Consider the following 21,928-nt stretch of genomic DNA (forward strand, 5'->3'; position numbering starts at 1 on the left):
CTAGGCATGTGAGAGAAATTATCTTGAATTATCTTCGGAAATATGTCGTCATCTTATGATGATGTCATAATCCTGCAGTAACTTATCCCAGAACCTGTTAGTTGGGTGACACTTATAGAGCACCGTAATATACGAGCACATCTGTTTGATACTTCGCAGATTCAAACACTTTTCCAAAAGGAGATTTATTCGACGCATATAGGAAGTAATGGATTAATACTGTAGTTTCAAAACCCAAACAAGATTTTCATTATGTTACCGCTCCAAATTATAACCAAGTAAATTCACAAAGCATATAAGAGTTGATGTCATGGTCACATCTGGATGCGTGCTTTTAGATGAGGATAACCTAACCATCAAGTCGATTGAATAAACAGCATAGTATACCAGTATGATAAATAGCCTTCTACTCCATGGGTTTAGCTGAGTTCATGATTAGTAAATCAGATGTGAACCTTCAAATTACCCTTACTTATATATGTTTTCTTGATGAACCCGCAACCATAATTATTGTTTTTCTATAAATTAGTCGGTATCCAAAGCGTGGGTTTAAGTTGAAATAGTCTAATCCCATGTCATGAAGATGATTAGATTTGCCATTGTTGGTACGTAGAGCCTGACAACGACATCATAATGTTACTGTATTTTCCCCCTTCTCATAAAGAAGTTCAATAGGAGTCTTGAACGAAAAACTCTCGCCAAGGGTTGTCCCTTCTCATTTAAATAATAGCTTGCAGGCAAAATTATTGTTCATCCATGATATGCATTTTGCAAAACTTCTTGATATTATTTCATCATCATACCAGCAGCGGAAAACCACCAAGGACAGGCATGGTAATACGAATAAAAGTTGGAAAGAAATACCCCCCAAAATACATTAACTTACAGTAAAGTGACACAACATATTGTAACAATGGCAATCAACACGAACACCCACACGATGCCACAACAAATAAACTGAACTTGGTACTGAGAAAGAAAAGGGAAAAAAACCTCGTATAACAAAAGGAAGTTCAAGGATGGAGAGGTTGGGCAGAGGGGGGTTTGGCAGGGGGTTGGCGGATGAGGTTTGGTTCGGCCGAGGGCATGTTTGAGAGGGGTTCAGAAATAGGTATAGTAGGAAAGAGAAGTTATAAATACACGAAACAGATAAATAAATAAACAAATACATAAATAAATTGTACACTGAAACCCATAGCTAAATTGTAATTACTATACCGATAAATAAATAATTGTACATTTTGCACTGAAACCCATATAGCTGAATTGCTATTTAGGCCATATACTATTGTGTTTTTTTTAGAGTAGGTGTATCATTTAGTTTTAGTATGAACGCTGTAATCATGGCTTCGATTTCAAGTATTCTGAGTCCAATGTCAATGAGTGTCAGTGTTATCATATTTCATATTTTGATTTTGATGAATAAAATAAGAACTTAGTATAATGATAATTGTCTACCACACGGATTTATTTCAGGCGGAAATCTCTCCCCGCAATTATATGTACATATATCGTCTGGTCAGAATCTTTATTAAAATTATTGGACGGTTTCTCTGTTCAGTAGTTACAAACTATGAGTTATGGTAGCCATGAAGGAACATGACAAAATAATACTTATTAGTTGCGATGTTTTTGTCGTGATTTAACATTGTTGTGATTCGTGATGTCCCTTCACAGGTAGCCCTGCATGGCAACCATCTACATTGCTTGATTTAACCAACAGATGTACTTGGCATGCAGACATGAGAAAACAGCGCCATCCCATCATAGGGAAGATGTATTATATTTCATAACTGCCAATCAAAAAATACTTCATATGGTATTATTGAGGTGGCGAATTATTGTTCTTTTTTGATAAAAATAGTGTTCAGAGTTTGTGATAGTTTTTTGTGAATCTCTTTTTTAAAACTTCGCACTTGTTTTTGTTGGTAAATTTCCGCGCTGTAAAATAATGTTTCGTCAGCCCCCCGCAACGCCCCCCCCCTTAACAAGTTAGTTCATGCGACCACAGTTTGCTTCCAGCCTTGGAATTGTTTCATTAATTTAATTATGATTTTGGTAACAATACAATAACAGTAAACGGAGTGACTGTGTAATAAAGGATGCAATGCAACATTATGCTAATTAGCCTATTTTACATCACATAATTAAACAATTAAGTAAAACAATCCCACAACTTTTTGTTACAAAGAGTTTTGTTACATTATTTTGCATATATGGAAATGAGTGTTGATGTCAGATCCGGTAGACCCTAGTCACTCAAACTATACAACAGATCAACTGATCAAGTTAATCTTCAAATGTACATCTTTTTCACACTTTCGTTTGTAATTTTAAACAAGTGAACGAGTCATTTTTTAACTTGAGACATTAAATCCAATGTAAATATATTGCTATTGAATGCAACGGTATACTGATTTTTTTCTTCAGAGAAAGACACCCACATAATGCAAGCTCATCGGCAAAGTGCAACAAACTTTAGAGTGGGTTGTTCCAGTCGGATTGGATGGTTTGAAGTCTAACAGACTCCTCCCAGTCTACCATTTGATATGCTTCGTTGCATCTTGCTACGGATTTATTATTACAAACACACACTCATGACAAAAATACATTGTCACAATGTGTACATGTTGATACAAACGCTTTACTTAAACCCCACTACAATACATCCTTACAAGCACACTGTCGCATAATGCGTTACAATAACGCTTTATGGCTTTCAAAACTAACACTTACAAACTGCAATTATTTTTTGAATTGACCACCACTGCAATTTATCTCAGATTTTATCTTACCTAGTTCAAATACACACTTATATGATGTAGACTGTGTCCATGGAGAACAGATCATTGTGCCAATGTGATGTTCGTCCACACTTGTATGTCTTCTATCAAAAGTAAATAGTTATTTGTCCGATATTTCTTATCTGGGGCTATTACTTGTTGCTGCTTTACGCTGATACATGGGGCTTTATATCTCTTGATAAACTGATTATTCTGAGTGTTGTAAAACTTGATTACTTGTTTGGCTCACTTAGAAAACAGGATCGTTTCCCCATAGTAACATAAGTTATTCCATTTGTCGTTTTTAAAATTGGTTTCAATTGGTGTTTAATTGAAATTTTAAACTGAGGTTTTTACATCAAAAAGACATTTAAAGATTGTAGGGTGAGCATTGATAATGCCATCTACCATTAAAAATAATTTTATGCTGCTCTTATTTTGTATTAAGACTTGTTCGGGCATTGACCGCTCGGGTGACTGGACAAGTTTAGCCCGATAGCACCGATCTTGATGAATGTTCAATAATGTAGTGCATCCGAGTTATGAACTATTCCCACCATAGGCGAGTATTATTGGTAAACACAAGATGTTAATAGTAGGTGAAGAATGCTACTAAAGTTGAAGAATGTCGAATGTCCCTAACCCATAACAAAATCAAGAGCTGCAAGCTTGTTAATCATTACCTTGGTTGTCATGACAGCATGCCCTTTCCTTTAAAAAAAAATTCGATCTGTTTATTTACAAAACTAAAGCAGTTATAAACGCCCTCGATTTAATTTCGGGTCGTTGTCTTTACGCACCTCTCACATTGCTTCTCAAAATAAATCGGGTTATAAGGGTGACACCAAAAAAGCATAAATCAAGTAGGTTGGTTCAGGTATAAGGTGACCATCTGTATGGTTAAGGTGTGTCTAAGACTCTAAGTGTAACCATATAGCTTACTCTATGGTGTGACTTGAATTAGAAGTTGTGCCTTTAATTAAATTCGTATCACCTTTATTGTATCACAAACAAGTACAGTGACAATAAGATTGATATTGACACTATTATGTGTAAGCTTTTCTTGTGTTTGTTTTAGGCTGTCTCCGTTTAACAATGTATTTGGTTTGTGGTGTCAAAATTAACCGGGAAAATTAACCGGGAAAATCAACCGGGAAAATTAACCGGGAAAATTAACCGGGAAAATTAACCGGGAAAATCACAAATTCTGGGTTAGGCTATAAAAACACTGTGACGGGAATATTTTGAAAATTATTCAATGTCCCTGTCATAGATATTAATTAGTTTCATTCTCTCTTAATTGTTTGTTTTGTTAATAATGAAAAACGTTGTCCCAATAGACTCTATGGTTTTTATGTATTTATGTATTTATCATAAATACATAAATACATAAATACATAAATACAAACAAACCATATATTTTTAAGTATTCGTTATAACCAGAGTTTGCACAGAGGGTTTGACTTGCGTGCATTCGTTTTAATAATCAGATGAAAATAAAAAGTGATATGTGGCCCATCAAGATTTAAGCCTAGTATTTAGGACACATATACAAACTGATGATCTGAAAGAAGAAAAAAATGCACGCGGCGTTTAGCTTTAAAATGATGACATCGTAAAGCTATTTGTGGATTTTAAGAATCGACAACAAGTTTCGTTAGAAAATAGAAGCGCTTTGGTCCACTTGGTCTTTTCAAGCAGGTAGATGGAAATTTAAATAAGCTTTGTATGTGTGCACAACATGTATTGTGCCTCAACCCTGGGCATGCAGTGTACATGCGCGATGCTTACAAGGTCTTTACCTTGGGTGCCAAGCCACTCCTCTTACGTTACGTTACCAGACATTGAGTATGGTTGGGATACAGCCATACCCACGCACTAAAAACTCCACTAAAACTGGTTATACACTACACTGAGAACTGGTTCTAGAAATGAGTACTTTGTCGTGAGCGCTGCAACTGCGGATCCCGCTTCAACTTGAGTGAATTTTGTTATTCTCTTCTCGAAGAACTTTAAATCGGAGATATCAGGTGTGATTATCGGGTAAAAAGGAGGTCATAAAGATGGGAAACCAGGAAAGTGCTTCGGCTGGTTTACACGTTGAAGGGTCGGTGTCGGTCTCGGGGGCCGCTGATGCCGGTGTCTCCGTGGAAAGCCAGGGCCAAGCCCATGGACCGCCGTCACCGAAAAAAAGACGCCTGAGTTTTAAGGGGTTGCGAAAGGGATCATCATTTCGACGGTCGTTTCGAATTCGGCGGAGTGGACGGGACAAAAAAGCCAAATCTAAGAAGGACGATGGAATTGAAATGGAAGGGGGAGTGTCCGCCGAGATAGGGGCCGGGGCTGCTGGAAATGTGAAAGGTTCTGTGACAGGAAAACCGGGTAAGTCTTCAAACTTAACACACACATTCCATCGCATTAAAACACTGTAAATATTTGTAAACATTTTGTAGAATGATATTTAGATGTTACCGTCAGTCACACAAGGTTCTGTTTTCGTCTTAAGGCTGGTATAACCTTGAATATAAGAAATAGCCAAAGACTGTCTTCATAGTGGTGACACACCCCAGTTGATATTTGGTATGTGAGTTGGCTGAAGTACTGCGGGGCCCATTTAGGGGTAGTGCTCATTGGAATGTATACAACTGAGTGAACAGAGCGATCTCGACAAATATACGATTTTTGTAGAAGGGAAATGCTTATTTTGTTCTTCTTAAAAACAACATGTTAAATATTATGAAAAATAAATGTGGCTGTAGTTGTTCTGACGTGCACACGCAACGGTTATATGAGGAGCGTTGCAGCTGCTATGGAACATTCCACACATTACTGACATGTTGACGAAATACTGGTTGTGCTTTGCTCTTGGGATTTATTTAACCAACTTCAATTAAAAGTGTTCTTATGGTTGGTTTCGCACACAGGAAACCCCATAAAATTAAAAGGCATGACTGCGTTGTTGGGTTGTTGTGCAAATATTGTTTCGGTTCATTTTGTACAGTGAACTTGTTTTCAAGAACCAGAGAGCGTAAAAATTACAATTGACTGAAAAACTAAAGATCAAGGAGGAAGGAATGTTGGTAGTGAAATTTTGAACATTCAGGTCTATAAAACTTAACTTAACTTAAATGAATTTAGAAAAAAACATTAAAATGCAGGGTAAAAAAACATGAGCAAAATAGCAATATGGTTTTAAAAATACACAACGGTTAAAAAAATAGAAAAACATTAGTAAAAGAATGCATTATAATCATTCATATTATATAGAATAAAATACAAAAACAGGCGTCAGGCGGACCCAGAGTAAATCAACCCCACAAGTTCAAATGCTATTTCTATTTCCATTCTGTGATGAGAAAATGTTTGTTGTATTACTTCAATCTGCTGAAAATGAACAAGGGCGATGAAAACTATTTTTTAATTTACCAAAATGCTTTATATATGTTAAGTTAAAGTGTGTTAAGAAACAAAAATAAAAGTGTGTTGCCTTTTTGATGCACATGTGGCTTAATGGGTAATGTCGTTTTACCATGGCATAAATGAATTTTGGCGCCATTGACAGTCTAAGCGATCAATTGAATTGCAGGTATTTGTTGGCAAATCGATAAAATTGATCTGTGGTCAGGACCTGATGGTCAACCCATAGAGCAAGATGGTCTACCAAGGAGGCATTCATTACAGGCGCAACACAACAAGTCACCCCACTCCAACAGGCCACACAATTCTTGTCTAGTGGTCCCATCCCAATTTGAAAGTGTCTTCCAAATACATTTACTAACGTTTTATAAACCCCCTCCCCTACAAAGCAGAACCCTAAATATATTTATTTCATAGCTTTACGTTCCAAGTAACTTGATCTATAAACAGACACACCCGTCATCTATTAATGTGTCAAACCAAACAAACGTCTTAGACCTGGCTGGGAACATTCCATTTTGTGGGTCAGGGTAGTCTGAAATCGATTCTTCCAGCCGTCTTGCGATATATTCAAAACATTTTTCGCATGTAGAGTTCGTGGAACTTTGGTTTTAAAGTATGGTGGCCATTTTAATGTTAGCAATATGTGAGATTGGGCGCTTGTTCCTTGATTTGGTTAAGTAATAACCACAGTAACCAATAAATAGATTTTTCTTGGTACGTACTTTTATACCAAACTTTTATGAAAGCATCATCAGTTTGATAACGTATGTATGTACATGTATATCGTGTTCAAGCTTACTACATAGACTAACCTTAAATCAACGATACAGCTTTATAATGTGTTGGTTTCACTTTTGTTTCTATTGTAAACTATACTGGTGCCTGGAGTAGGGGCGTAGTTGCTAAATTGCTGTTGTGAAACTGTGTGTATTCGGAAGTACGTACAGCGAGAAATTGTCGCTTTTCAAGTTGCCATTATAAAATCAATTAACTAAATTCAAGTTGCAAGGGAGCTTCAACACTATGTCATTTTTTATGTTTGTTCAATAATATTGATGTACCAAGTTGTATGCATATTTGTATTTGTTCTTACCAGTCTATGGCCATGTAGCTATAGAGTTTGGTTCCGATTTGTTGAGGACATGTTGATTGGTTGATTGAATGTTTTCTTGAAATGTCCACATAATGTTAAAACTTTGGCAGATTGCATACGATGATGTATCTTTTGAAATATATAGTGGATAAGAATAAATTGTCCGTTCCTGTATTCAATGATGTGATTAAGCACACGAACCACTGGCCCAAAATACCGGGATTGATTTGTGTAACTTTGCATAAACCCCTGTGATCAGGTTAACTTCGTAACAGTTTTTGTAAATCTGAGTGAATCAAACATTTCCCGGAACGTTCTGCATGAGCTGCCACAAGATAATGATTTTTGACACATTTACGTAATAAATGACTTTCCAGTTTCAACATCTAAAAACATGCTGTAATAGCTTTGAATTGCGAGGTTAATATTTAATTGGAGTCAATTTAGCAAAAAATCCTATAGGCCTACGTAATAAAAATTTCAAAACGTCCCCAGGCCATGAATTGCCCCTCACACAGAAAATCAAACTTCAAATACATCTAACTTCTTACGTAATATTAGGCCTATGTGATATTTTCTATTGCAGACACCGGACACATTTATTTTGGTAACTGTCAAAGACCAGAACTCGATTGGTAGTCGAAGTTGCGAGATAACAGTGGCAGAAAAACGCTCTTCTCACACGAAGTTGTGTGCTTTCATATGATTGATTTCGAGACCTCAAAATCTAATTCTGATGTCTCGAAACAAAATTCAAATATTTTAGTGGAAAATTACTTCTCTTCGAAAACTACACTATACTCACCTTGTTTTATTTAATCAACAGCACTCCATTACTTGTTACAAAGTAAGTTTTAATGCAAACAATTATTTTGAGTTATTACCAATAGTGTCAAGTGCCTTTGAGTGTAAAGTAGGCCATTCATTATCAGAAAATTTCTATTTGCAGTTTCAAATCGTTTGTATATTAAGAAAAATATTTGAAGGCTATGTATTTAAAAAAGAAACATAATCTATATATATTAGCAGTTTATGCTTTGAACTGTGTGTGCACGTGTTGAAATTTACACCTTGCAAAGATTCAAGAAATGACATTTTCTTGACCGTAATTCCAATTTAAAGGTCATGTCAAGCTTTTGATTGAAACACGGAGTTGTTACATACCTGTAACATTCTACTGAGTAATAAGAACCCTATATGTAAGTTTGTTATGTCGAAGATCTCTTGCTGTGAAGGTGACGCAGTATCGAAAGAGAGGCTAATTAAAGGACTTTGTCGAGCTCAGTTAGCATGCAGTTAATATCACTCAAACGGTTGCACAAACTCAGAAAAAGGTCCCAGTCAGGGTTTAACATGTATGTATAACCCAATCAGGGTGGGTTATGTGGGCGTTGTACCCATGCACGGGCACATAATAAATTACGTACATGTAGGCCTACAATTCGACAACTAAAAAGTACCTTTTGGCCTTGTACCGTCAACTTGTAACACACACTTTTAAAGCCACCAACTAAATAGATCGTTTCACAAGTCCTCGTTGTTCTAAATTGACACTTTCCTATTTATTGTATACCAAAATGTGTAAAGCCTTATATTTGTTTGGTGTCTGGCCATTTTGGTGCCTGTCTGCTGACAACAATACCTCAAGCATATTCAAATACTGCGTCCTTGATCAAAAGGCAATGCCTTTTCATCTCTGATAATTGAAAAGAGAATTTCAGGAACTTTAGTGCCACTAACTTTAGAGTGCACTTTTTTGCTTGCTCGCCCTATTGTCGAATTAAATAACTTTTAACCATGTTCAGTTACATGTAAGCTTTTTGATTCCAAAAGTCACGTTAAGTCACGAGGCAAACATGAAATGGTATCCTTTGTTACTTTGGCTGTTTTGACTATGGATAAAAGCTGCAAGACGATTTTTTTCTTCCTACCTGAAACCAGGCTGGACTGAAAATCCGGGTTCCAAGTTGACCCAAAATGTCAAAACTGCCTATGTGTAACATGAGTTTGTGAACAACATTTGCCACGCTCGCACAACATGGAAATTGCTGCAAATTTAGATTGCTGGACGCCGCGTAATGCTTTGATATAATTTTGTCTGGGACCGCGTTTTTACTCTTTTATGCTAGCGGAGATGAAATAACTACCAAAGTGTTTCCAAAGTGTATGACCCCCCCCCCCACGAAAATAGACGGTCGAAGCAACAAAAGGAAAAAAAAACTGAAACGTAATTTAAATTGAAGTGGCTGACTCCCGGTCATCACATAACAGCTTTTTCATAAAATCTTACAGATAAAGTAGCTCTTAAAGAAATCAATTCAAAAGTTTGATCGTTATTTATTTTGTAATTATCATTTCTTGATTTGCATCATTGGTGCAGCATTCTCTGAATTGGTTCAATTCCTTCCGATGTGGACCAAAACGAGACGGAGGCATGCACTGGCTGGCCCCTTTTAACGAATGGTAGACGCAACTATTGTCATGTGTATACGGGGGATTAGACTGAAATGACAAGTGGTCATCAACCTGTATTGTTATTAACACCAAATCCATTTTCTGTTAAATGATTATGTAATATGTTTTCAAAAAGCACGCGTGTTATGAGTCTTGCACACCAAGCGGCACCCACACTGTTTTATTGAAAGTTGACATTAGGAAGGCTAAACACACATCCACGTCGAAAGCTTGGAACATGCTCGTGCAAGCCCGCGCATAAATCACATCAAACAATGTACACAAACATTGTCAGCTCGTCTTTGGACATCTTTGTTAATAAACACAAGTCTGCTGAACTGCATGAAGTATGTCAAAAAACTTGGTTGACGGTGACATGTCATAGGTTGGTGCAAAAATAAACAAAACCCTCATGAGACGAGTTTTTTAAAGCATACAAATATTACCGCATATTATGATTTGAGCCAACTCATAAGCTTACTGGAGTCCTTTTATGGTTTGTCAAGTTCATGGGTTAATTTGTGGCTTATTTTGGTTGCAAGCACATGCGACAAACGTAAATATTTCTGTGTTTTACCAAATTGAGTTTCACATTCAAACTCGTCTTTTTCTTTCGATAATTTCAGAGCAATCCTATATTAATCTATAAATTTGCTGAAGACGAGCTGTTTGAGAAGTAATCCTTCAGGATTTCCTTCAATATTTTACTATTATGATGCATAAGGAAAGAGTACGTAAAGTTACTACTTAAACTGTTCTTAAACTGGCATGTAATAATTTTTAAATTTAAAGTAACGGGGTCTTCACCTATCAGACAATATAATTATTTAACTCTGTATAATCCTAATACTGATCAGTGAAATTATAGGGAAACAGATGTAATAGTGAAAAGGCTACCCTGTCTAAAAACTACTACCATTCAGATAACTAGTTGTTATGCTGTTATTGTTTGCTATTGTAAGCAGGTATCGTTTCAGTTGTTTTGCCATAGATCTGTAACATTGTCTTCTTGCTTCGATCGTACATACGTGATAATATGCCACGTCTCCAAATCAAATCAGCGACCTTGTATACCCATGATACTCCACATATTCGTCACTAAACTGACCCGTCTCATTTACAATGATATTTGTATACCTATTCTTTAGTTTGACCCTTCATATGACAGATTTCTCTGAAATAGTTAGTGTTTGTTGTTGCGTTGCGTAATGGATCATGTGTGGGTGCTGGGTTTACTGTTGTGCGATTCTATGGAGCTCTTTATTAATCCACGTGGGGCACTGACCACGCCTCAATCTGTTATCGAACTTCCCTACCACAAAGCTCAAACTTGTAAATTTACTGGACATTATTTTTTTGAACGCAAAAACCCCTTAAATTCTATAAAAGAGAGAGTAAGAACCTGGGGCAGCAGTTGTGGCAATTGGCGCTACTGCAACTTATCTACAAATCTAAAGTTTACTATTTCACTTGTTATAGGTTTATAGTAGATATTAATATTTTGTCCTGATTTGTCAAGATTATATTTATAATCTTCGCCTAGTACTAGCATGTGTACTGTGCATGCATCATGCTTTACAGTTCGTATGGAAGTGTGTGAGGAAAATGGGTCAAAAGTTCGGAAGTATTGGGACAAATTGTTTCCCCAAACAGGCCTCCAGCACCATGGCAACCTTTGAAACATTCCACCTCCTAGATGTGGGCTGCTTAAATAACTGTAGTGTTTTGTAATGGTCGTCACTTTGTTCAGTCGTCACAATGTAATGGCAAGGGTACATACACCACGCACTATCCCTATTAATAAAAGGCCGTGGGTGTCGAATAAATGCATTTGCCACCAAGTCTTAATCCCTACCCCCTTCTCCAGGAAAGAAATACCAGCCTAGCTGCCTCATCTCACTTGACAGTAAAATTGGGAGAGACTTTTTAAAGGGCCATTAATGACATACTGTTCATTGATGGCGTCAGTACGTTCCTGGAATGGACACACCCTTTTCTGAATCGGGGGGGGGGGGGGGGGGATTAGAGTCCAGGTCAATACAATCCGGGAGCATGGAGGTAACAATCAAGCTGGCTTTGTGGATTAAAGAGTGGTAATGTAGATTAACCTTAGATTTGAGTTCTTTCAAAGAAGATTAAAGGGGATAATTATATCAGAGGCTTTTGGGAGAGTAATTTAATTTCCATCTTCTTGCTTTAAAATAGTAAATCGTTTGTTGGTCATTGTTCACGATGTTACGGCGTATGTTTTTCCACAAATGTTGTGCAGGTAGGTATGTCCTTACTCTATGGTCTATTATATTCTATTCTAAAATAGCTGTTGTCGAAATAAGCAATTGGAAGGGGTGGGGTCTTTACGGGATAGTGTGTCAAATGATATATTAGCAACTTGACAGTCAATGACCCGTCAGATTGAAACAATCAATTGTCCTCAAAGTGTTAATGACCAAATATCGATTTAAGAAATATTGTACTATACACAAAATCGGTCACAACTTAACAACTAGATTTAGCCTTCGAGAAAGACTCTGCTAGGGTCGAAACGTCAGGCCATTAACTATTTTTTGCAACTTAACAACTATTGAAAATGGCACAGTCTAGAACCGAGAAGTCCTATGTGAACACTTAGCATAAACGTTAACATGAAAAACCGATTTGCAGTTAGTCCAATGTTGATTTTAACAATTTTCTCATCGACAACTCTTTGACCTTAACAGTTTACGTGATGCGAACGGAAAAGAAACAGATATCACAAGTGTATTCTAAAACAGCAGCTTTTCGTTTATATACAACATGACCTCAAGAACCCAGACAGGTTTTAGATTCCCAGGTATGGTGAATTACGTCGGTAGCATTATGGAGTAACATGATGCAGAGCTCTGTGAGCAATCCTGCTGAGCTCTGGAACTTTCTGGTGCTGTAGGAGGTCGCACTAGTAGGGATGTATGGAACAGTGCCAAGTTAGTGTCTGTTTGGCACCCTACCTTCATAAACAACCTCTGATGGACAGGGATGGGTGGATAACTGTACATAGGATTTTGGTCAAACAAAATGGCGGTGTTTAAATGTGTTTCGCTCAAAGTGAAAAAGACATTGAAAAACAAAAAATCTTGTTTATGTACACCAGTGAACCAAACGTAGCAGTTGGATGGAAATGAAGAAAAAGTAGTTTTAATTTTATTATCCCGAGTAATATTAGCTTTAAAACTTTCACTCTTCACCTCACAACTCTTCCACACCCATCAACTTGCTTCCAACTCGAGAATTAAAACACCCCAACTTTTTAATAAAACGGGAACTTTTTGCTTTGTTGTTTAAAATAAACAATTAAATTAATTATTTGAAACTGCAGAAACTAGGCCCTTACCACCCAAAAGCCAATGTTGCGCCTCAAACGTTAAACAAATCACGCCCCACGTGGTTTGGACACTACCCTGGAACCATAGAGAATGAACCAATCGACAAAGCAATCGAGGAAGTCATTCATAAATTGTTTGCGATTATTTGACTATAGTTTAACACCTGGATATCAAGGTGAATGCGTTCAATTTGACTGATAACAGGAAGTCTTTGATTTGATTAGTTTATTGATGATGAAACCGTTTTTCCAAAGCGTGTGTTTCATTCACACAATGCAAAGTTTATTTAGCAAAGTTGACTCAAATGGTCCACAAGGAAACCTACACCACCATTTTGCGTCTGTCATATAGGGCCTATTCCAGAGAGAATTGAGGTAAAGTTTGCCCAATTCGGTTGAGCCATTTCATTCTCCGAAACCGTAGACGTATTTTCCTTTAAATCCTCAATTTAGCCATGGAGCTTTAGAAAAGTACAGAAACTTGGGGGAAAGTTTTAAAAAGAGGCTTTGCAGAAAACTGGTTTTACTGGTAAACAGTGTTATTCCAAAGGCCCATACTTAGGGTATCACAACTTGTATATAAAATAACAAACATGTCAAAGTTTGGGCTCAATCGGTCATCGGAGTCGGGAGAAAATAACGGGGAAAACCGCACGTTTCGCCGTGTCGTCACATGTGTTTAAAAATCCGTAATTCTCGATATCGAGAATTGATAATTGTTTTTAAGTTTTCTCAAAAAGTAAAGCATTTCATGTAAGAATATTTCAAGAGAAGTCTTGCACCATTATCTTCTGTAAACCCCTGCTAGTTATTTGTAAATCTGTGAACTTTTATTTTTTTGTTCGGCTCCGAAAGTGTATAACTGCCAGTGCCCAATCTGAACATGTTTCCTTCCCAATTGTTGTCACCGCTGATTACGAATGGAACTTTGTCTTTACATATTGATCTCTTTGTTTGTTATTTTGATCTGTCATAACAGCTGAAATGCTTGCAAGCATAGTTCAAAGTCCGCTCATTGAAGATATGTCGCCATGTGTGTTAAATATACATCAAAACGGCTTTGACCCTAAACAAACTGCCAAAATCTGGACAAATTCAGTTATATTTTAGAGGGGTCATAATTGGTTCCTGTTTATTTGTACATAGTAAACGGCATCGAGACAAATTCCAAGGACTTAAATCCGCTTTGATTTAAGTTTGACACAAGAATTTTGGCCCCCGCAAATCACGAGATCTGGGAGAACACTTTGTACGTCTTTGAAAAAAACTTACTTTTTTTTGTTCGCGGGAGTTTCTGTTCCCAGGGCCAGTAACACAAGATTAACATTAAGTTGTTACCTCCATCCTTTGCATACTCAACCACACAATGCCAGGCGCTTTCGTTTCTCTCGCCTTTTATTGAATTTTCTGTGAATAATAAGGTTATTTTGTTAAGGGTTTGGTTCTTTTGTCCCGCCTGCATATGGGTATTTAAACACCCCTGCACAGCCACAGGTATGCCCGGCATGCCTGCTGAGTTGCATGACAAAAATGGGACACAATTATGCAAAACTACATTGGATTGCAAATCTGGGCGTCCGGTAGTTCTTTTCAGAGAGCATGCGCCTGGTAATCCTATAGTCAAGTTGGGAAATCTTTTGGCCAGCGCCCTGAAAAGTAGAGGGAAGGTATAGAGTAACAGTAAGCGTACTGTGTAAACACCTAGGCCTTAGTGGTAGGGGAGTTGGCATACGGATTACACAGCCACTACTACACTACATTCAAGGGGAACTCTGCCACTGAAAATTGATCACTCGTTCTCGAAGAGTTAGTTATGGAATCCGTAGGGGCAAGCCTCGTTACTTTTGGCCTCGAATTACCACGCTAAGAAGAGAATGCTGACCAATGGCGTTGCTGCTAGCGTGACCGGTAGACTGTGCTAAATTATAACCCGGACAGTTTTCGTTAAGGAATGTCAGCACGGCGTCAATCGTGTGAAAGGACCACTGTGTTGTAGGGTCCAACTCAGGAATTCGACCCTGGTAACTAGCTCGCTGTGCTTGTGGATTTCTCCGTGTTTCGAGCGTAGGTCTTTGCCTACCCTACGCTAAATCTACCAAAATGTTTAAATCTGAGATTAACTTCACCGTGCCATCAGGTTAGTTGTTAGTATTGTCATGATTTTATGTTTGCTAAATCACTATTAAACTTCAAAATTGGGAGTAAACTCATTTTCTGATGAAGAGATCGTCACAAGTTTGTTGTGTTACCGTGTAAAGCCTTTCTTCATTCGTCTGTCTTAAAATTGTGGGAATGAAACATTTTAAAAAATGTTTCCAGAGATGTTGAAGATCAACGTAAAAAAGATAGAAGGGGTACCCAACAGTGGAATGTAGCATATTACAACGGGAACCATGGTGGAACCACAAGTGCGTGTGTGTGTGGTGGTAGTTTACGTAGGGAACTTGGTCAATAGCACAAGGAGGGCTGGGGTGTGACCAAGGCTAGTCAACCATGTTACTTTTCTTGAATAATGCATGTTCCACAAGCTTGGAGGTAGCAGGGAGGTAGTATGCACTGGCATTCATACTTATTCTCTTGTAAGTCTATTTCAATGTAAATCTTATTCTGCCTTTTGTTGCTGCATTTTTAAGCTCCATTCTGTTGGCTTGTTACGTTATATGGTTATATTATGGAGGTAGGATTAGGTTATATCATTGACCTTTTATCAGCCCGTAAATGTTGGGAGGAATTACGCCAAGCTTCTGTGGGATACAAACTTTCTTTTTGTGAATCACGAATGAAGATGCTGAATCAAACCAACAATTTCTCACCCATATATTGGCTGGTAACTACTGTTAGATGTACCGAATCATGGAGTGAAAAAGCAGTAGTCAGATCATAGCTCTATGGTCAGATGGTCAGATCTTACTCTATGGTCAGATGCAGCCACTGTGGTTTTAGTCTTACCCTTCTTTTATGCACATGTTATAAACCATGTCAAATACAGCCTTAGTTTAAAAACTGCCAAGTAACGTTGGACCTCACTGCATCCAAGTAGAAAGGATCAGATTTGAAACAAATTTGCAGTGGTTTTCAAAAATTTCCATGCCTCCCCCCCCCCCTACACTACAAATATAAGACACGTTTCGATAATGATAATAGAAGTTATTGAAACTGAAATGTTAGTATTGTTAAAAAAAGTACAGAAAGCCAGAAGGGATGTTCTTCTAAACAATGGACTATTGTTTGATGTAAAACCAGAGGGTTGTTGACAAAAACATATGTATTTTAAGTTGTACTGTGGAAGTAACATTATGTGGAAGCGGTTTTGTGTTCCTTCATCCATGTGTTAGTAATGTTCGTATGTGAATTCCTTAAAACCCATTCCCTCAACCACCCCAAAACCTTCAAAATCAAACTGCAAGTCTATCTTGATAAGATGGGAGACCACTGTAGCTGTGTGAAAGTGTTACACTGTTAAACAATACACTGATTCATAATGGATTAGACATCTCGCCATAATCCGAATGCAACAGTTTTTATTATGGTTAAAGTTTTTACAGTTAGCATTAGAGCATGGGTTAGAGGAAAGAGTCAGTGAATCATCAAGTGGGTTTAGGAATGTAATCGCTTTACTTGTCATTGCCTTGGTGCGATTGGAAATGTTATACATTTATGCAGTACATGTGCCCTTTACTATAAAGGGCAATTAGGCAAAACCACATTGCCCATACAATATTCATGGTCAAAGAAGCTTCCAGTTGAAGTTAAAGATTAATTGACTAATCTAGATTTTGTGGTGAGGTGAAACCATTACTCTTCTCCCTCTGATGTGAAACAGTTTCTCACATGTGGCTTGTTTTGGTCCTGCTAGAAGTAACCTTTAATTTGTTTATAACTTAAGTTAAAGCATACAGTCAACAAAGATATCACATTATCATGTTAAACCCATATCGCTCTCCTATCAGTGGAATGGAATTTGACAGAAATGTTTACATTTCTTTATTCCTATAGTGCTACCATTTTTTCCTTTGGGGATATCTTTTTGCATAACATGAAGCTATATAGTATGATCATTCAATACATACAATTTAATCTTCATTGATAAGATAAATTCCTGAGTTTACGCACTTGCAGGTCCTCTTTAGTTTCTGTTGAAGACTATGCAAATTTGATTTTCAGTTTTTAAAGGGACTCTTTGGGCTACGAAAGCGTTTATTGAAGAAAGATGGTTTAAAAGATGTAAAAATAGAATCTATTGATTCACTCAAATATCCATCAAAATGTTGTAGTTTTTCTTTCACTTCATGAAGTAACATCAGACATCATTAGTCCGCTAGTATGAGGATATTTGATTCTACAGGTCCGCCATTATAATGGCGGACCTTGTTAGTTCTAAAAGTAAAAGGAAAACGCCACAACTTCAGGGATTATTTGTGTGAATCATTATGTTCTACATGTTTCACAATTATAATAATTATATCCATCATGTCAAATCATTTGCATATATCCCAAAACACCTAATTCAAAGGCATAGTGTCCCTATTTCAAAACTAGTAATGGTGTTGGTTTCGTGTATACCATAGAGTGCATTATAAGAAGTTGCATATTTCTAATAGCCTTGATGCAGAACTGGAAAACTGTTATTGACCTTTGATTTTTTTGTTTTTGACATCCAGAAAATATTCAACATTAAAATCATTCTTCACCTATGGGATATGATTTTTTATAACTTGTAATTTTGGTCATGGTTTCATTATTGGCGAATAAAGAATGAGTTAGCGATACCCATGGTGTGAAATCAGACAACCTAGGTTACCTGCTCAACATTCAATTGAAATGGAAAACCAAACATTTGAAAGTCAATTTGGTATTAACTGAAAGTTTTTATGGATTACGGACACATTTTTGTAACTGTTAAAACCAAGTAGGCTACAGATAAGGTTTGTTTATTGTCAAGTGAAGACCCAATTAGACCTTACACTTCATTGATGCAACAGAGATTATCACCTCAGAAACTGCCCTTTACTTTTGCAATTTAAAGGGAACCGACCTCTACATTAGCAAAGTTTTTTCATATTTTCCATGAACCAGATTTTTTGTGGACAGAGATTAATTTCATACAATGTGGAATATTGTGGTTCTGCCAAACTTATCACTAGTTGGGCTTCAGTATTTAATACTTGTTAGGAGACTTACGGCAAATTGTGGCTTATCTTCAACATCGAGACATGTGGAGGTCATCTTAAAAGGAGTGCCAAGTAACTGCCAACTTAATAACAGTACAAACATTTGTTTTCCTGATATAAACATTGCTTCAACAATTTTCACTTAGAAACAAAGGGCTGTCTCTTAACTGGTGCATTATATAAACAACTAAGTCCATAAAATGCTTTGCCAGATTGATTTTTTCTTATGAAAAACTTCACACATGATACAGTGTACAAAGAAGGGATTGTGAAGATATTGGTAATCCTTGTACTGTTCCATTTTATTCAATGGTTTTATCTGACGGAAAGGAATGTTTAAAGCTATAATAAGATGGGATAATAGCTTTAGCATGTTGACATAATAACCTTAACAAAGGCAGCTGATAATGTAAGCTTTCTATGAAAACTACTTGTTTTCAAAGTACCTTGTGAGCTTTAATAAATGATCTGTATCTCTTTTGGTAAGAAAAGTTAATTTTTCTGTTGGTTTATACTTTGACAATACTGCGCTAATTATTTTTTTAAACATTGAAATGGATTTAGATGGAATGCAGTTGCATAAAGACTTATATTGGTCCAGGTTGTTGAAAGCTTTGAGGATGTTGAGCACCCTGGTGATACAGATTTGCTTTTATTGTAAACAATTAATTGTTACATTTGAAAGTTTAGATATTTACAAGAAAAGTTACATTTATAAATCTTGCTTTGGTCTGTAATAAGTCCATAGAAATCATCTTGGACCGAGAAACAAAATTGCAGCCATGTTTATGTTGAGTTTCCTTTATATGTTTCAGTTGTTGACTTGAATGTAGCTGCACCGCTTGCGACAGATGAAACAGAAAACATGGACCTAGATGCTGATGTTGATATTGGTAAGTTATTTGTGATTGGTTTAGTTTTAGTTTATTAACTTTACTGCACAAACATCAAAATACATTGGGTGCAAAAGGGAACCCCTAAGGAGGCACATAGGCCCTGTAAATAGGGGCCCTTAATCACATATTAGTATAAAACAAACGGACAAAGACAACAGCAAAAATGGAAAACCATCTGTAGAAAACATGGAACTGAATCTATAGAGAAACAGTTAGGGCAGTTGCTTGGGGTTACTCATCAAAATTGAATGGTCAATCATCATTTATTCATCATTTAGTTTCCAAGTCAAAGAGTATATAAAATATTGATGTTAAAAATGTTAGACAATTTACAAGATAACAGACCACAGAAACAGGAATATGATTTTCTGAATGGTTTTAGGCGACTTGATAATGTGATTTCCTGTTGTAGGAAAACTTATTTTATCATAAAGTGAAATGAGACACTGCAAAAACTACTATTTTAAAAATGTCATTCACACTGCTTTAGGACTGGTGCCTGGTCAGATTATTATTTAATGATAAAAACTCTCTTGATGTCACAAATATACTTTTTTTTTGGTGGAATCTTTGTGTGTTTATTTTTATCTGGGCACTCCATTTTGTTGATTCAAAGTCAAGGTTAAACAAAGTGTTTATGGCTTAAAGGTTGTTCAGTTAGTTTACAATGTCAGCTTTGTTTACAATGTGTTTTTAGAGCATGTTTTTACTAGCAAGTTTTTTTATAGAGTTCTATTTTTGGTTCTATTCAAGCATATCAGGTCTGTAAAATTCAGTACTAAATATTACCAAGCTTAAAGCAAAGATGATTAAGTTGGTCAATGTCATCAAGAATTTAATGAATTAAACACATGTTTAGATGAATCTCAAAGTTTAAAGATAAAATCTTGCAACACAGTTCCAAGGTTTTAGTGAAGTAACTTCTACACCTAAAACAAAACAAAACATTTTAAATTATGGTTTCAAATCTCGTGAACTTTCCTCCTGTTTTGACCTAACTGTCAGTTCTCTGTTGGCAAAGATGCTTAATCTTCTTGAAGACAGAAATTAAGAAGTATTTCTTTTGATGGGCAGACAGAAAAACAATGACAGAAAAGTGCACTTGGACTCTGAGTACAATCATATAAACACTGTACATGTAGGTCATATCAAATATGGCCAATTATGTCTTGTTATTGTGGTGTAGCTACATGGGGTTTGTGGTTCAGCAGAAACTGTGAACTAAGGATCCCTGAGTTCACATTTGTCAATGCCAGGCAGCTGTTGAGTTGGCCTACTGCTCTACAGCTTCACACATGTACATATATGGCAATTTATTTATCAGGCTACCACCATTGATACTGTCTGTTGGTAGAAACAGTGTGACAGTGTGCAACAACTGCACTTATTCAATGCAACATTTATTGGCTATGTAACTTACAGGGAGGGGAAAGTTAACACCGATTACATTGCCAAAATATTAAGAGTATACATCAAAAGTTTACAATGAAAGTTGGTTCTCATCCCATGATTGTTTGCAACAAGAATACCGGACACTGGTCTATAAACAAATAATGTATACTTTTATGAATTAAGGGTCAAATTGTAAATGCTGCAAGCTTTTATGTAACCAAAAGTATGAAAACCAGACATGGAAGCACTGCAGTTGTTCTGTAAACATACGACCTTTGACCTCAATGTCAGAATTCAGTTTTTGTACTTGGCCAATGCTCTCTGATCAAAAATAAAATCAATCTTTTTTGATTATGGCAGTTGAAGTAAGGTTCATGTAAATGGGCACAAATAAATAACCTGATGAAACATGATTGGTTTGTAAAAGACCCCAAGGGCTTCTTTTATTAACTGTTCTTAGGTTGGTTTGGAAAATTAATGTGCTTTTCAAAGAGTGGGGGGAACAAACACATTTTCTCTTCCAAACATTACCAACGTTTAAGTAGTTGATAGTTTTAATGATTATACTAGAACCATCTTCTGTTTACTTAAAGAAGACTTTAGGTGAAAAAACACCATATATTTAACGTGCCTTTTGGCTTCCTTTTAAGAATCTGCCTGCTTTTTTGTTTTTGCTATTTAAAATTGTTGTTGTACTTTTAAGACTGAACACACCAAATAAATCTGACAACCATTTAAAAAAAAACATACCGATTTGTTAAAAGAAAAGTGCTAGGCGGCCATATTTGAAAAAAGTAGAAAAAGAAAAAAAAGAGGTCCTCCTTCATTTATATATATTCTTTTAAACTTGGGAATGACTAACACCACAGACGTGTTCACACTGAACACCCTAGTGATTTGACTGCATGCTTCATCACTGACAATATGAACTGACTTGATTTAACATTAGGTACCACACAAAACTAGCCAAGGAAAACACATCTTATTTTAGGTTAAATCAAACACTTTTTACAAGATGTAACAGTGGTTTAAACGAGTGGAAGTGGATACTTAATGCTTTGAACTTGATAAAAAATATCATTTTTGATTGTTTCACATCCTAAATTTAACAGACATAAAGGACCTGTTTCAGTCCCAAACGCGAAAATTGTCACTTTCATGCAAAGCTTGCAATGCTTAATTGTTGTAAGCAAAAAAGTACAAGAGCTCTCTCAATTGAAACTTTGTTAAAATGTAGGCCTTGATTGTTTTTGTTTAGCAGAACATTACAGAATTGGTAAGAAAAAACTTTATGATCACAGATTTACATAAAACTTACATGCATTAATGATGATGATACTTGAAAACTTCACTTGAAATAC

The 21,928-nt window shown here is 36.4% G+C and overlaps 1 protein-coding gene across 2 annotated transcripts in view; it reads left to right on the forward strand.

The window, feature by feature from the left end:
* Positions 1-4,586: 4,586 nt before the first annotated feature.
* Positions 4,587-21,928, forward strand: part of LOC139938875 (uncharacterized) — a 44,920-nt gene continuing 27,578 nt past the window's right edge. For both annotated transcript variants that reach the window (XM_071934531.1, XM_071934525.1), the window contains exons 1-2: positions 4,587-5,165; positions 19,095-19,172. In XM_071934531.1, the coding sequence (XP_071790632.1) occupies positions 4,847-5,165; positions 19,095-19,172 (397 nt within the window). In that variant the 5' untranslated portion in view covers positions 4,587-4,846. The remainder of the gene's footprint in view (positions 5,166-19,094; positions 19,173-21,928) is intronic.

The sequence above is a fragment of the Asterias amurensis genome, chromosome 1 (genome assembly GCF_032118995.1).
Source record: "Asterias amurensis chromosome 1, ASM3211899v1".
NCBI classification, from domain to species: Eukaryota; Metazoa; Echinodermata; class Asteroidea; order Forcipulatida; family Asteriidae; genus Asterias; species Asterias amurensis.